Source organism: Lepidochelys olivacea (assembly GCF_965140295.1).
Source record: "Lepidochelys olivacea isolate rLepOli2 genome assembly, chromosome: 13".
Lineage (NCBI taxonomy): Eukaryota > Metazoa > Chordata > Testudines > Cheloniidae > Lepidochelys > Lepidochelys olivacea.
The window spans coordinates 20,349,332-20,364,125 of record NC_140423.1 but is presented as its reverse complement, the minus strand read 5'-3'; the positions used below and the strand labels follow the sequence as shown (position 1 = coordinate 20,364,125).

At 38.5% G+C, this 14,794-nt stretch overlaps 1 protein-coding gene across 1 annotated transcript in view; it reads right to left on the bottom strand.

The window, feature by feature from the left end:
- Positions 1-14,794, bottom strand: part of STK4 (serine/threonine kinase 4) — a 77,018-nt gene that overhangs the window by 37,348 nt on the left and 24,876 nt on the right. Inside the window, exon 10 of the mRNA XM_084645552.1 lies at positions 3,986-4,143. Within this exon, the coding sequence (XP_084501678.1) occupies positions 3,986-4,143 (158 nt within the window). The remainder of the gene's footprint in view (positions 1-3,985; positions 4,144-14,794) is intronic.

Genomic DNA, 14,794 nt, shown 5'->3' with positions numbered 1-14,794 from the left:
CGCACGAACAGGGGAATCTCGATTAAGAGTAGAGAGTTTACTTTAACTCATACTTGGCACGGGTGCAAGCACTGCTGGAATAGTGTGTCCAGTTCTGTGCCAACAATTCAAAAAGGAAGTTGATAAACTGGAGAGGGTTCAGAGAAGAGACACGAGAATGATTAAAGGATCAGAAAGCATGCCTTATAGGAACTCGATCTATTTAGTTTAACAAAAAGAAGGTTATAGGGTGACTTGATTACAGTCTATAAATACCTACCCAAGGAACAAATATTCAGTGCCTTGCACATTATCAGCACTTAACAAGTAACAGGAAGTCTGGATGAAAATAATGGAACCCTAATCCAAGAGGACATTGCTGTGGTGTATAAATAACTTCACATTTGCCTGCTTCAGAGAAACAGTTCTAACCAGGAAAAGGTCAAATGTTTTTCCACAAGGGAAAGGGTAAAAATATCTTTTGTAATTAAATGTTGCTTGCTTGTAAACCAGGAGTCTCCCGTTTATAGAAGCTAGGAGGGAGAAACCATATAGGACTTAAGGGGAGAGAAATGTTAACCAGACTGTGCTAACAAACCAAACAGTATTTCAAATCACATTTCCTGAGGCTCAGAGAAACCAATATTTATCTCCAAGCTGACTGATCTGGTCTCTGCTTGGAACCATAGAGGTTAAGATAAAAAGCATGCTCCTGTCCACCCCCTCTGACAAAGCAGAATTAGTCCAGTGCTGGGTTCAGTCTAGGTTGAATGTGCTTGATATTACTAGTGAAAGTACTCTCACTTCAAGCAGTTTATGATATTGGGGCATTCAATTACTAAGCAGTTTAACAGATGAGTTTTGCCTAAAGTCCAACATTAGGTTACTCTATTCAATTTTTTTTAACTAAACAGGAGAGGTATTCAGCTTTAGGTCTTTGATTGGATTACATAACATGTTACTGTTAGTAACCCTCATTTAAGGGCTGCAGGAAACACCCTTGTGTATATTAAACATTAATGTTTGTTGCTTTCAAGTACTTATCCTACATAAAAGAAAAACTAACTGGAGAGTCAGCTCAATTATAGAATTAAAATGCAAGACTGTGGCATATTCATGCATGGAGGGAAAACTGAACTAAGGAAGTGTACGCTGCTTAGAAGTGAGATTTTTACAAATTAATGTATGAGGGGGACCCAAGCACTTTTAAATAATGTTTGATTTATTGCTTTCAAAATGCTTCCTTTTTGTGTTATCACCAAACTGGTAATCTATGTAAACAGCAATACTTCAGTAATAACAGAAGGCAGTAACCAAGGGCATATAACTGAGTCAAAACAGCTACTCATCACAGGTCTAAAAATATTTCTTCTCTGTTACAATGTTCTGAGCCTCTGTTTGCAAGAAGCCAGGAATGGGCAACAGCAGGTGATGATTACCTGTTCTGTTCATTCCCTCTGAAGCACCTGGCATTGGCCACTGTCAGAAGACAGGATACTGGGCTAGCTGGACCATTGGTCTGACCCAGTATGGTCATTCTTATGTCACAGAACTTTCCTCTTTACCTTGTGCCTTCTACACTACACACATCCCTCACTGTGTGCACACTCCCAGTGAACTAGATGTGCACTGATCCATAAGAGGACACCCCATTCTATGGTAATAAATTGGGGTCTTCACAGTTTTCAAGAAAGTCCCAGAATGTTTATATGAACAATTTTTAGATGGATTTTGGTATCAACCTATTAGAATTAAAACAGAAGAAATCAATTTTTCCTCCACAACTCTTTTCAAGAGGAATGTGTATCCTTTCCTACGCTAAAGTGTCTAGCTTCACATTGTTGACCAATACGAACACCCATTCAATGACAGCGTGCACACATGGAGAAGGAAAAATATGCAGCACCCCTTAAAGTAAAAGAGGGAGAGAATTATATTATGTCAGAGGGTGGCTGACCCTTTTAAAAGGAGTTGGGCCTAACCCTACCTGTGACTAATGAGCCACCGCCCAGCTGAGGCTGTGAGGCCAGGATTCAGGTGACAGCTTGAAGATCACCTGGTCCTCATAAAAACCAACAGGTAATAAGTAACTCAGGTTAGCTGGAGAGCTGCAGGGGTAGGAAGGCTCCTGCAGTAGTCCCCAGGTCAGGGGAAGAGGCCAGTTTATATAAAACTCTCAGGCAGATGGCCTGCAGTGCATAATCTGCAAGGAACAGGCTAGGAAGGAAAAGGAAACAGAGAGGCTCGCCCTGATTCCCAGGCAGATGGCCTACAGAGTGTAATCCTGTAGAGAGTAGATAGGCTCCTGAAGATAACCCTAGGTCAAGTGGAAAAGGACATGTTTGATATATTTTCTGTTATTCTGAAGTCCTTGAAGAAAAGGGACTGGAATCCTGTGGCTGGAGTGCTCTTTGGTGCATAGGCTGGTAAATTAGCCTGCTGCTTATATACTATTTTTGTAAAATGTGTTTCTGAAGCGATTCTGAACATTAACAGTGGTGCGCAGGGGCAAAACAGGGCTTGCGTGTTACAAAGGGCTACAGGAGAAATGTGCGGTGGGTCCTCTAGTGGAGTCTCCATGCCGGTCCTATTTAGGCTCAAGTGGAGAGACTGCACGATCTGTGCTACCCTGGCTCCAGCGGCCCTATGAATCAGTGCAAGAGGCACAGAAGAACTGCAGATACTATACCAGCCTTGGCTGCAAGGCCTCCTCTGAAGCACTGTGTCATGACCAGGAGGTAGATTTTGCTTCCTGCATGGCTTTATGATGCTGGAGTAAATTTCAACATTAATTATTTCAATCTGATTCCTTCATATTACACAAGATTCAAGGTAAGTTAAAACAGAGTACAATAAAACAAAAGCAGCTAACACAGAAAGAACTTGCACTGAAATATCACTGAAAGAGACAGCTGAAAAACACCACAGTAAGATGGATTATCCATCTTGCAGTACTGCTAACTCCAGAAATCATTCAAAAATCTTAAGTCTGATCCCCCAAAAAGTGAGATTGGCTTAAGAGTCATCATGAGATTTTAAATAAAATAAATTTAAGGTCCTGTTTTGCATTCTGGTTTTGTGACATTGAGGTTTGCATTTTCCAGCTTTTCTCCATTACTATCTATGAAGGCTAGAAACAGGTTTTGTTTTAAAAAATATGAAGGCTGAGATTTGCAAATAACGTGACTCCTAGAGGTAAAGCTTTAAGATAACACATACCAATCATCATGAGATTTGGCAACACTGATTCACACATGACACATTAAGGATTAATGACACATTAAGGATTAATATTTTCCTGCTTGGAGGGGGTGGGATGCGGGGGGGGGGGGGGGGGGGGTTGGGGCTGCTGCCGCAGGGTGGTGTGCAGGGTAATCAGAGCTCCAGGTGGGGGGTGGGTGAGAGCTTCTGCCCTTCAGGAGCACTAAAACTCAGGGATTTAGATCTTGGGGGAGTGCCAGGACTCAGGGCTTCAGCCCTGCAGCTCTGCTCCTGGTTTCAGCCGGGGGGGGGGGAGGGGGGGGAGAGAGAGAGAGAGAGAAGAAGGGTGCACGATGGGGCTGAAACCGGCGCTCCCCTCATAGTTAAGCCCCAAGCCGCTATGCCCCCTGCAGGTCTGAAACCAGGAAAGGAGCCGCAGGGCTGAAGCCCCAAGCCCCAGTACTTCCAAGGATCAGAAGCCCTGACCACCACTCCCTGCCTGGAGCCCTGACCCCCCTCACCCTGCAGCTGCAGCCCCAACCCCTGCCCAAACCCCTGAGCTAAAGGCCTGAGGCAATGAAGGGTGTGTGTGTGTGGGTGGATGTGGGTGTGGGTCTTTGTCTCCCCCCACTGCTGCAGGATTACTTCCTGTTCCACAGGGTGGCCGGTTGACCGGTATGTCTGTAACTCTGGTGTTTGTACCTTTGAGGTTCTACTGTACCTTCTCCAAATAAGAAACTTGTTACAGTAAGATTAACAGAAAACCTTTAAGATGGCCGTATTACATTTCAAAGTATATACTTACACATTCGTAGTCTCCATCCTGTGGTACTTTCCAATCAGAGGAATTTTTTGTCGGGCCAGATGCATTCTTCCCAAAGCTATTGAGCTGATTCTCCTTTTCTTTTTGTTCAAAATATTCCAAGAATGATGGTTTGGCTGGCTGCATTGTTTCATCGCTCCCTGGAAATATTTAAAAAAATAGTAAAACAATGGTCACTTCTGTAAAAATCAGAAACTAGAGCATTTGATATTTCAGCAAACAGAATCTGTCTCAAGCAATTAGTTCACTAATAATATTTGGCAAAGCTGACAAAGTACTATCTATGTGGAAAGCTCTAGACAAATAGCTAATCTTCACGCCATTACTGTGAGAGAAGTATTATCCCCATTTGCCTCGGTTTCTCCATCTGTAAGAGGTTAAGAGACCACAGAGCCAGTTGCATCAGAGCCAGGATTAGAAGTCCAGAGGTTCTGATGGTTAGACCTGTGCTGAGTCCATCAGAACAAACTGCTTAGTGACTGCTAAGACATGCACTACAAGCTGCATACAGACTTCAGCCAGCTGGATGCCAGCTTATTTATTACCAACTAGGTTGTGTGCCTTATAAAATATGAAAAAAAGGATATAAATTAAAGTTCAACAATGAATGAGATCAGAACCAAAATTTGTTTTACAAGTGAGAACATGCTACATTTTCCATTTGACTGGAACAGGACAGAAGGCCAGCTGCCACCACACTCCAAGAAAGCCCCTGTAAGTTCCTTTGTATAACGGTTACATACCCTATCCTTTCCTGAAGGCGTGGGAAGGGACTATTAATTTTTTAAGGTATGCATGGGGTCGGGGAGAAATAGATTTTAAAATCAACACTTATTCTAGCAGATTCTTTTGCTAGGATATTTCCCTTAGTCAAATACGGGTTCTCCTACTGGGTCACACAAGTTAGATTGGATTAGAAATAAGGATGGTAACATGCCCTGCCTTCCTTCAGCCACATTTACATTTGGATTGTGGTTTAATGTGATCTGTGCAGTGGTGCTGGAACTAGAGGTGCTGGAGGTGCAGCCGCACCCCTTGGCTTGAAGTTTTAACACCAAATACATGGTTTCCATCAGCAGCACCCCCACTATAAATATTGTTACAGCACCCCTGGAGCCGTGGACATTTAAGCATGAATTCACCCAACCGATCCCCTCTAGCACACTGTCACCCCTGCTCATCTTATGTCAAAAGTGGAAGTGTATGGCCATACATTCAGTTAGGACACTGACGCCGTTTGAAACAGACGAGATTTGAGGTATAGATGAGATGGGATCTAGGAGAAGCCCAGCCTTCCTCAGTTGAAGGATCATTAGGATGCCTTATGGGGTTATTGGTCAGGGGAAAAGAGACAAAAAGTGAACAGACTGTAGCCTCAAAGCACCGGGGCGGGGGGGGGGGGGTGGGGAATTAGACAATATAAGAACTGTTAGAAGTAACAAAATATTGAAAGTTTCAGTGTGGCTTCTTGACAGTATAAAAGGATAGGACTGTCAAACTTAAGACTTACCTGCTAGTGCAACTGGTGCAGTTTCAGATGTTGTTTAATATGTATTCAAATTTATGTCCAGCTGACAAACAAGATTTAAAGCAGATAATACTTTGTACAGAGTCTCAGCATAAGAATAAAAATATGCTTGTACAGAAGATATACTATTGCAGCAAGCTACACCTTAGGATCATGAAAACTGAAACTGTATTTACAAAGATTATTCATAGCTAAACGCAAAATTGCTTTCATTTATGATAAATTGCTGCATATGGTTTTTGTGCACATTACATATGAGTTAGTTCTGGAAGAGCAAGTCAACTAACCTATTTTGAAGACCCTGTTTTCAAAAGGGAATGTTATTTCATTGTAATAAAAAACCACAGTTTGCTACACAATGCAAGAAATCTATCATGTCTAAATACATTAAGCATTACAGAAGTCAAGTCTCACATGTCCATAAAAGCCAGGCAACTCATAAATTCAGCTTCCCACAACAGTTACCCCAGGTCAAGTGCTAGTATAAATGGCACCAAAATTAGCCAAACATAAGCCAGGTCTAGACTGCGTAGTTAAGATTACACCATCAAGTGCCACACAAGTGAATTAAGTATAATTGCCAAAACTAATAAAAAATGGGGCTTAAAATACATAAAATACATAAAATAGTCTCTTAAGTGATTTGCCAGATGTCCATAAGACAATCTTTGGCAAAGAGTTTCACATTTTGGAGATATGCAGACATAAGCCTGTCAAAGATCTAAATTTTCCAAGAGACTGTATGCTATTAACTGGTGCTTTATTTTTGGTATCTGGAAATCCATACATGTTTAGTCACAGAAGTAATTCTTTAAAGTAAAACTGACATATTATATTGTAGAACTTCATTTCCAGATTTTATTTGATTATTAATAGATATAATGGTTTGAATTCTTGTACCAACTTGATATTTTAAGGACATCTTGTGTGTTTACAGAAGTGTTAAATATAGAGTAAAGTGAACTTCCATAAAGCAATAAGATATTTTAGCATGATCCTTGGCTTCAGATACTGAAAGAGACAAAGGGGTGGCTGTACAAATAATATGAAAATATCATTACAACTCTTTAAGCTGCAAATATCTTGTAGTCTTTCCTGAGCCAGCAAACAGCTGAAAGATGAAAATAAATGCTTACACATCTGCATCATAACAGACGTTAAGACAAATTATTTTATTCTACCACTGGCAATAGTTTCCTTTTTTAAAAAGCCTCATTGTACAGAATCAGATCAACAAAGCCACCTTCAGACAGACTGCATCAAAGGTCAGAGTCTGGAAACGTGTTTGCAAAGTAGAGAAATATTGTGCTATTGGGGATAATTACTGAAGTAGTATAGAACTCTAATTACCCACTGCGGTGACAAAACATTTATTTAGAGAGTGAAGATACTCTATGCATACCCATTCTATGCAACTGCAAGATACTGTTAGAAGCAAGATGCACATTATAAATGTTAAAGTCAATGAATACAAAGCAACGTTTTATGTGGTGGAATTTTGTAGAATAGGCATGAACTCATGTTGGACAGTACAATCGAAATGAGGTTTAAGGGGCCTAATGTGAGTAGCTCCAATTGAGGACAAGTTGAAGGAGGCTGGGCTACACTGGTACGGGCATATCCAACGGAGACCCAAGAGTTATATCACTGGGATGGCTCTTGACGAAAGATGGCTAATGGGGAGACCAAAGACTCTGTACACAGACCGGATATCAGTGGACTCCAGAGAGACCAATCTGCATGACAGCAGAGAAGAAGGATACAAGAGTCGCCAACCCCAAATAAGCAAAGTGTCAAGAACGAGGAGGCAGCAGCATGAACTCATCTGTGTAAACACACACACACACTCACTCTATAATGGTCTGGAGTTCTTTTTTAAAAATCTATATTAGAATGAACAGTCAAATTAGTGGTTTGAAAAAGTCATTTTTAAATACTCCTTCACAGAGTACTACTTGATTTTCATGAGCTTATATTCTTACAGAAAGATCATTTTGCTTAGATGTAGTTGCTGTACTGCAGGAATTAATTCAGAAAGTAACCTTTAATCAAATTTTAAAAAAATTTCCCCCTCTTCCCAGAACAGTAAAATTTTATTCTGCACCAACTAACTGTTGCTCACAGTAACATCCAGGGGTAGGTGCAGTCAATCACATCACTAGTTACTTCAGTCATGGAAGGTTCCTTTGGTAACTTCAGTGAAACCAAATTACACATTTCTGATGTTTAGTCAACTAAATTTCTGTTTCCACACAGAACAACAACATAAGGATACAAATAAAAGGCAAATGACGACAAGCAGCTTCTGGGTTAGATTTTGATAACTCTACAATAGTTAAAAGAAAGCATGTACTGTACTTCTCATCCACCGCTAACCATGAAGTCAGCTTTGTCCTTTGAGAGATACAATAACCTTCAGTCTTTAATAGCTACCAATTAAGTACATTTGTACGGGACATATTTTTAACCTTAAATATTGATTTACTGGAATAATTTATTAAACTGATTAAGATGCAGGTTTACTAATTGACGAGGAAATGATGAATGGAAAAAGACTGTAAAATGACAAATCTAGCACAGCTCTGGGGATTTTTATAAACTTTAATTGCTACTATAATTTCAGAGTCAGGTTGCTTATTTAGAGAGATTGACAGAAACGCTCCTTGAGAAGGAAAGACAATACACCAAGTCAATGTCATTCTGGCATGGTAGATTTATTTTTGTAATCCTGACTTATATCGATGCCAGCTTTGCAGAAAGGTCATCTGCTATTAATTCAATACAAAGTTCACCTGTTTAATTCTGTTTAAGGTTTTCATAGAAACCAAAGAAGAAACTAAAAACTAAGTCCGGTTCTGTAAAGAAGGGTATCAGATATTGGCCACTGCTGGAGGAAGACACCAGACTAGATGGGACATTTCCTAGTATTACAGGGTGATATCAAAATATTAATGTTTAACAGAAGTGAAAGTGCACAGAGAGAGATAGAGAATCGCTACTGGTTATACTGTGGGCATTATGCATGTCAGACTGGAATAACTTCTTTATGTAAGCACATACTTAGGACCTTAAAAAAAAAAAGCCTCTTATGGAGATGAATCAATATAGCTCCTCTGGAGCTGTTAATGTTTCATCATTTAAATATGTAGTCATCATTTTAGGAGCCATATTAATTACAAAATGGAACACAACAGCTCTGTTGGAGCCTTTCCAGTCTATTACATGTTTAGGATATTTATTTAGCACCTTCAGTGCTCATACCACGTTATTGTAAAGTTTGCCAAACGAAGAATAAAGATCAGAATCCCTACCCAAAAACGAACTATGAACAAAGAGAACACTCAACTGTGCTGTTGGTATAATTTCTTTGAAAATTGAGAAATATTAATGTTTAAAATCTATTTTGGGACAGATGTTAAAAAAAGAACAGCAGTGAAATGTCACTGCCATGGCTGCTCAGGTGAAGGGAAGATCGCAAATCATGTATGGCAAGTCCCCCCCCACACACCCAAAGGTGAGAATTTTAAATCAGTGCTATACGAAGTACTCCATATTAACATTAAATTTCAAAATTACTGTTAAACATAGCCTTGTATCTGGTAAATAGCCACTGCTTTGAATCTTCATTAGTGTTGCCCAATAAACTCTAATGGCATTTGGACGGAATTTTCCAAAACCAAAAGACTTCAATAGGAGTAGAAATAGGCCAAGGAAGAATGCTTTTGAAAATTCCACCCTATTATTCAAGTAAGCTTGCTGAGTAGTAAAACTATGAACGTTACAAGAATGTTTCTCTCCTACTAAAATAAATGGGAAATAGAAACCAATGCAATAGGAAAAAAATCCTTATTTTACTATTTTTCCCTCTTTATAGTGATTCCCGCCTCATCACCGAAAGCACGTTCCGGAGCTGTTACTGGCTATGATAGAAGTATACCTATTCCTTCAAGAGCTGTAGCTCACGAAAGCTTATGCTCAAATAAATTGGTTAGTCTCTAAGGTGCCACAAGTACTCCTTTTCTTTTTGCGAATACAGACTAACGTGGCTGCTACTCTGAAACCTGTACTCTATAACCTCTTGTGTGTTCTTTAAATCCCTGTTCTGTTTTAAAGAGACCTGTGCCTGAAGCATGTAGATTTTCTGCATTCCAAATCAGAGCTGGGGAAACTGCACTGCAAGTACATTAAGATTTTAGAATTAAATGTTTAACCTGCAGCCCTGCCAGTTTGCTAATGGACATGTTCATGTACAGAACTATAATTCTATCTAAAACCATAAAATGTTTGCTTATGGGGTTCGTAATATTATATTAGAGAAGTTAGATATTGAGCATGTGTATATTTTCCTGATAGGAAGACTAAAGATTATCAAAACAAAAATTTGATTCTTTCCTCTAAACTTAATAGAAAGGTTTTTAATTAAAAATGTTGAGGATAAAAACAAGCTATTTCTTTTTAAACATTACCATGAAGTGCTGAAAGCCCAAATGCACAAACATTGCACTAGTGCTTTGAAATTCTTGGATATAAAAGATTGTAAATACAAAGTATTTGTCTTGTACTCTGTCTTTCATCATGGCTTAGACTTGTTGTATCGAACTATTTGATATGCCTATCCACTGAGAATGAGAAAAAGTTTGACAAAATCTGAGTAGTTGGGCATACTTTCTGGAATTACATACTAGAGTACTAGGAAAGAACTTGACTGACTTTGTTAGACAGACTTTAGTTTGCTCATGATCCTAGTAAGCTGCAGCATCTAGACAAGTTACTAGAGGACTACAATTAAGTTCCAGAGAGTGCGTGATTTGTGATAATGGGCTATAGGGTGGCAGGAGCATGTACACCAAGGACTTTGGAAATAGTAAGTTATTTGTTTTGTGGTAGCATGAAGAGACCCAAAATAAGGATCATGGTGCGCCACATCCAGGAATACAGAGTCCCTGTATAGAAAAGCTCCTGATCAAACTTTGTGAGGATGTATCTTGTTAGTTTTAACTTTAAAAATCAGAAAAGCCATTGCTGTCTTTTATAGTTTAACTCAAAGGTCTAAGCTAAGCATTTAACAATAATAGCGCCCAATGATTACATACAATAAATGCCTAATATGCAAATTTTAAATGGAAATTGTAGTTCTGTTTGCATCAAGCTTTTCCTCAAGAGAACTACAATGGAAGTTTAAAAGCCACTTGGGATAATTTGTACAGAAACTAAGAAAGATTAACAGAACTGCATCATTTCATTCAGCATAGCAGAAAGAGGCAAATGTATTCAACTACAGCAAAAAGTATTCCACCATTAATTAATTTCGTACCCTTTAGTAACATGAACTGCAATTCACCCACATGAAGTGCAAGGCATGCAGCATTTCACAACTCCTTAAATTTACACTGATAAGTCTTCCCATGACTATGAGAAAAATTCTCAGTCCCAAATGAAATCTAAACCATGCCTAGTGGGTCCTGATACCACTGCAAAGCAACAGAGAACCATTACAATTAATTCAAAGCATCCAAACTAATTTATTTTGTAAACTATAAAGTATCTTATATTCATTCAAGAAAGAATATTTGTTCGTAATGACACAGAAAAGTCTATGGTACAGGTGATAGAGGAATCTTTCTATAAAATGATAAAAGGTTCTGTGCATATTCTGTGATGCAAGAAAGCTAGTTAAACTGAAGACCACCCTTTTTGACATCTTTCTTTAGTATGTTTTATTAAGAACTATGACAATATTATACTAGCCCACAAGCAAATGAAGGGACAGAGGCTGCTTTCCTCCCCATACATCACCACAGGATTTTCTCACAGGGAATTCTTCTCTCTCAGCTTGTTTGCTTTAGTCATTGGACTAAATACATGAAGGCACTGGAGAGAAAAGCTGAAAAAGGGGAAACAGTGACAAGTTCTGATTGGATAACTCATTCCTAGCCCATATCATAATCTTACCCAGCAGCAACTTTACTTGGATGTGTTGCAATCTTTTATATCCAGGGTCTCGCACACAACAATCTAAGGATTTTGATTGGTATACAGCTGAATGAGAATACAGACATGTCAGCAACTCCTTTTTTAACATTTGTGGCCATAAAACTTACCAATGCTTAAGACAGAAGCTAATATTCATACACCACATTTGTTGCTGTTCTTCTGGGAGAAAAATCCTCAATAGCATAAGTAATGGCTAGTAAGAGGAATTCCAATTTAGAAGTGGCACTCTCTTTGATCAAAGTACTTTAAGATTTTATTTGAGAAACTATTTGTTCCCAGGAGGAGGACATTTCCTCCACAGTTCATTCTGGTCCTCACAGGAAATAAACTCCTAATTATTCTTAGAGGAGACAGGTAGGTCAGAGCTAGCCTGCAGATTAGACACAACTTTATCCCAAAATAGTAAATTTAATCATAAATAATTCACCTCTTTCCTCTACATCTTTCAAGATACTGTTGTGGTATATGGCCCACTGTATACTACTCAGTACTCCATTACTCATGATCTCCATCTTGATCAAGTCATTGCCCGTGTCCGAAAAACTTCTTCTAGTTTCTATCACTGGCATTCATAGATACACAGTACTGTAAAAGCAATAAAGGCACTCAGCTGTATACTTCCAAGATTGCTACATTAAACACTTATATGTCTGTTTCCAATTTCAGAATGCTGGATGGAATTTATGTTCATATATTATGAGCTTTATTAATGGTGAGGCCATGTACAATATTCAGCATGCAAAGAACTGAAAGTGGACAAGTGTGTAGCTCAGACTCCAATTGTAACCCATTTTAAAACACAATCTGTTGGGTAATGCCTTCAGATTCTCAATGTGTTTTAGAAGACATTACTCTACTGTTAAAAAACACACCACTTTCTTGACAACACCATAATGGCTGTATATGTACTCCCACTGCTAGTCTACATGACTGCACTCACAGCTACATGACATGATATTCCTGTTGCACAGATGGGAAGTAAAACAAACAAAGAGCAGTCATCTTCACCAGAAGTACTTCTGGTGTGTGAAGGTGAAAAGCAATACAGACTATAACTACCACAGGGAAATATGCCCAGTACTGAAAGAAAGTTCTCATTTTTGGACATTTATATTCACCATGCAGCAACAGTATAGCAGGGGGGAAGGAAGTGTTTAGTCAATTTAGGTATTTATACAATGCTCATCGCAATATCTGAGGACATATTGCTAATAATGCTTTATGTCCCAATTACTTTTAAATGGTCCAATTCATTTTAGATATAAAGCTATACCACTGAAAACTCAACCTAATACATGAACCAGAAGTAGTGTTATGGAAAATCATCTTCTGAAGAATAGCAGAAAAATGCCAATGACATACTTCTGCAATAACCACATCATCCATTTCAATACCAGGCAACTAAACAATTTCAGACACTGACTGTCATTAAACCACCTAGAGCTGCCTCATAAGTATAGATAAATAACGCTTTATTCATTTGCAACAATAACTGAGTGTAACACCTAGTGGATGCCTTCTAAGCCACCCACATTTAATTATGCTGTGCATTTTAAATTACAGTTTTTACATAGAAAATTAATTGCTTTACATGAAAAATTAGACTTCTAACTAGTGAAAGGCCTATTGAATGTTGGCACTTAAATATTTCACTTTAGCTAAGTTAAAATATCAATATCTTGTACATTTAACACAAGACTACCAAGACTATAACAAGTTCAGATGGCTCTTCTCACCTAAAAAAATTGCAGAGCGCACGCACACACACACCACTTTCACTCATTAATGAAATGCTGCCATCTCTAGAATAGAGGGTGGCTTCGTAACAGAGCACAATCATTTGCCAGCTTAGGACACAGGAAGAGATTTCAAGTGTAATTGGAAATTCCAGGTGAATTCATGTAATCATTGGATTTGGAATCTAGCTAAAACACTGAGGCTAATACACCTTCGCAGTGAGGAGTGCTAGAGGATCTTTAACAATCACAAACGGAGACATATTTTACATCATATCCAAATGACAAAGGGCATAGCGCTATTAGAGCTGCTAATGCCACACTGCTGCATTTGTATGCTACAATAAAGAGCCTCACTTGAGATCACTTATGATTACAGCCCAAGAAGGCAGTATAGTTATCTTACCTTCCACATCAGGTATGCTTCTACTCTTTAGACCTAAAAAGCTCCAAGGTACCAGTTTTCCTCATCTCAAGTCCTACCCATTTTATGGGCAAGTAATGCAAGCAAGATGTGGATGAGACAAGATTTTCAGTAGTGTCTACCAGCACTATGAATACTAGCAAATGGCAGGAAATGTGTCTACTGACAAACATACACACATAAATAGCCTGGGAGATAAGAGAAGAAATTTTAATAAATTAAATACACTTAACAATTGCATGAATATTAGTGAAATTTATCATTAAAGAGGAAATGACAACTTTTTTCCCCCACTAGCAATTTGAGCTCATGGCTGGCTGAAGTGTAGTTTAGTAGATGTTTTAATAAGAAAAGACAATAAAAAGATCTGTTGTGGCTATATTGAAATAATTATTCTGGTCTCTGAGCAGAACAAGAGTTCCTTATATTACAAATGAGTGCCCTTCCTTAGTGCTTCAGAAGGCTAGCTTTTAAATGTTAAAATTAAAGGTTGCTCCAAAGCAGTTAAACTCATATCAAGTAAGCTCTTAACAATGGATTTACAACAACAAAAAGAAGATGTGTAGCAGTGCAGTTTAAATAGTTGCAGTTCTCAGAAAAATCAAAGACAAGGGTTAGTGCAGAAAAGACAAGAATATCTAGTGATATTCTTGTTTTGGGGGGCTTCTGGGGGGGAAGGGGGTTGTTTTTTTGCAAACGTTTGAATATTTTGTTTTGAGTATCTCTTTGGAAAAACAACCAAACAATTGTAAAATATTTAACAAGCCAAAATTAGTACATGATGGATTTTGGTACTTCTGTATTCAACCCTATACACAACAAGTACATTTAAAATCTAGTATATTTACATGATCAAATCCTTTAAAAAAATTTCATCTAAGAACAGAAGGTATGACTCTCAAAGTTTCATCACACATAGTATGAGTTGCTAGAGGAAACGGTTTCCCAGAACTTCCATAGAAAGCCTAGTATTAAATATGACATTTCAATGTCTCTCAGACCCTTTTTCATTTAAAAGGCAGGTTTTTTGTTTTGTTTCTTTTAAATGGTACGAGAACCAGTTTTAGGCACGCAGGAGTTTCAGGCTCCTGGAAAGATTCTACTCTACC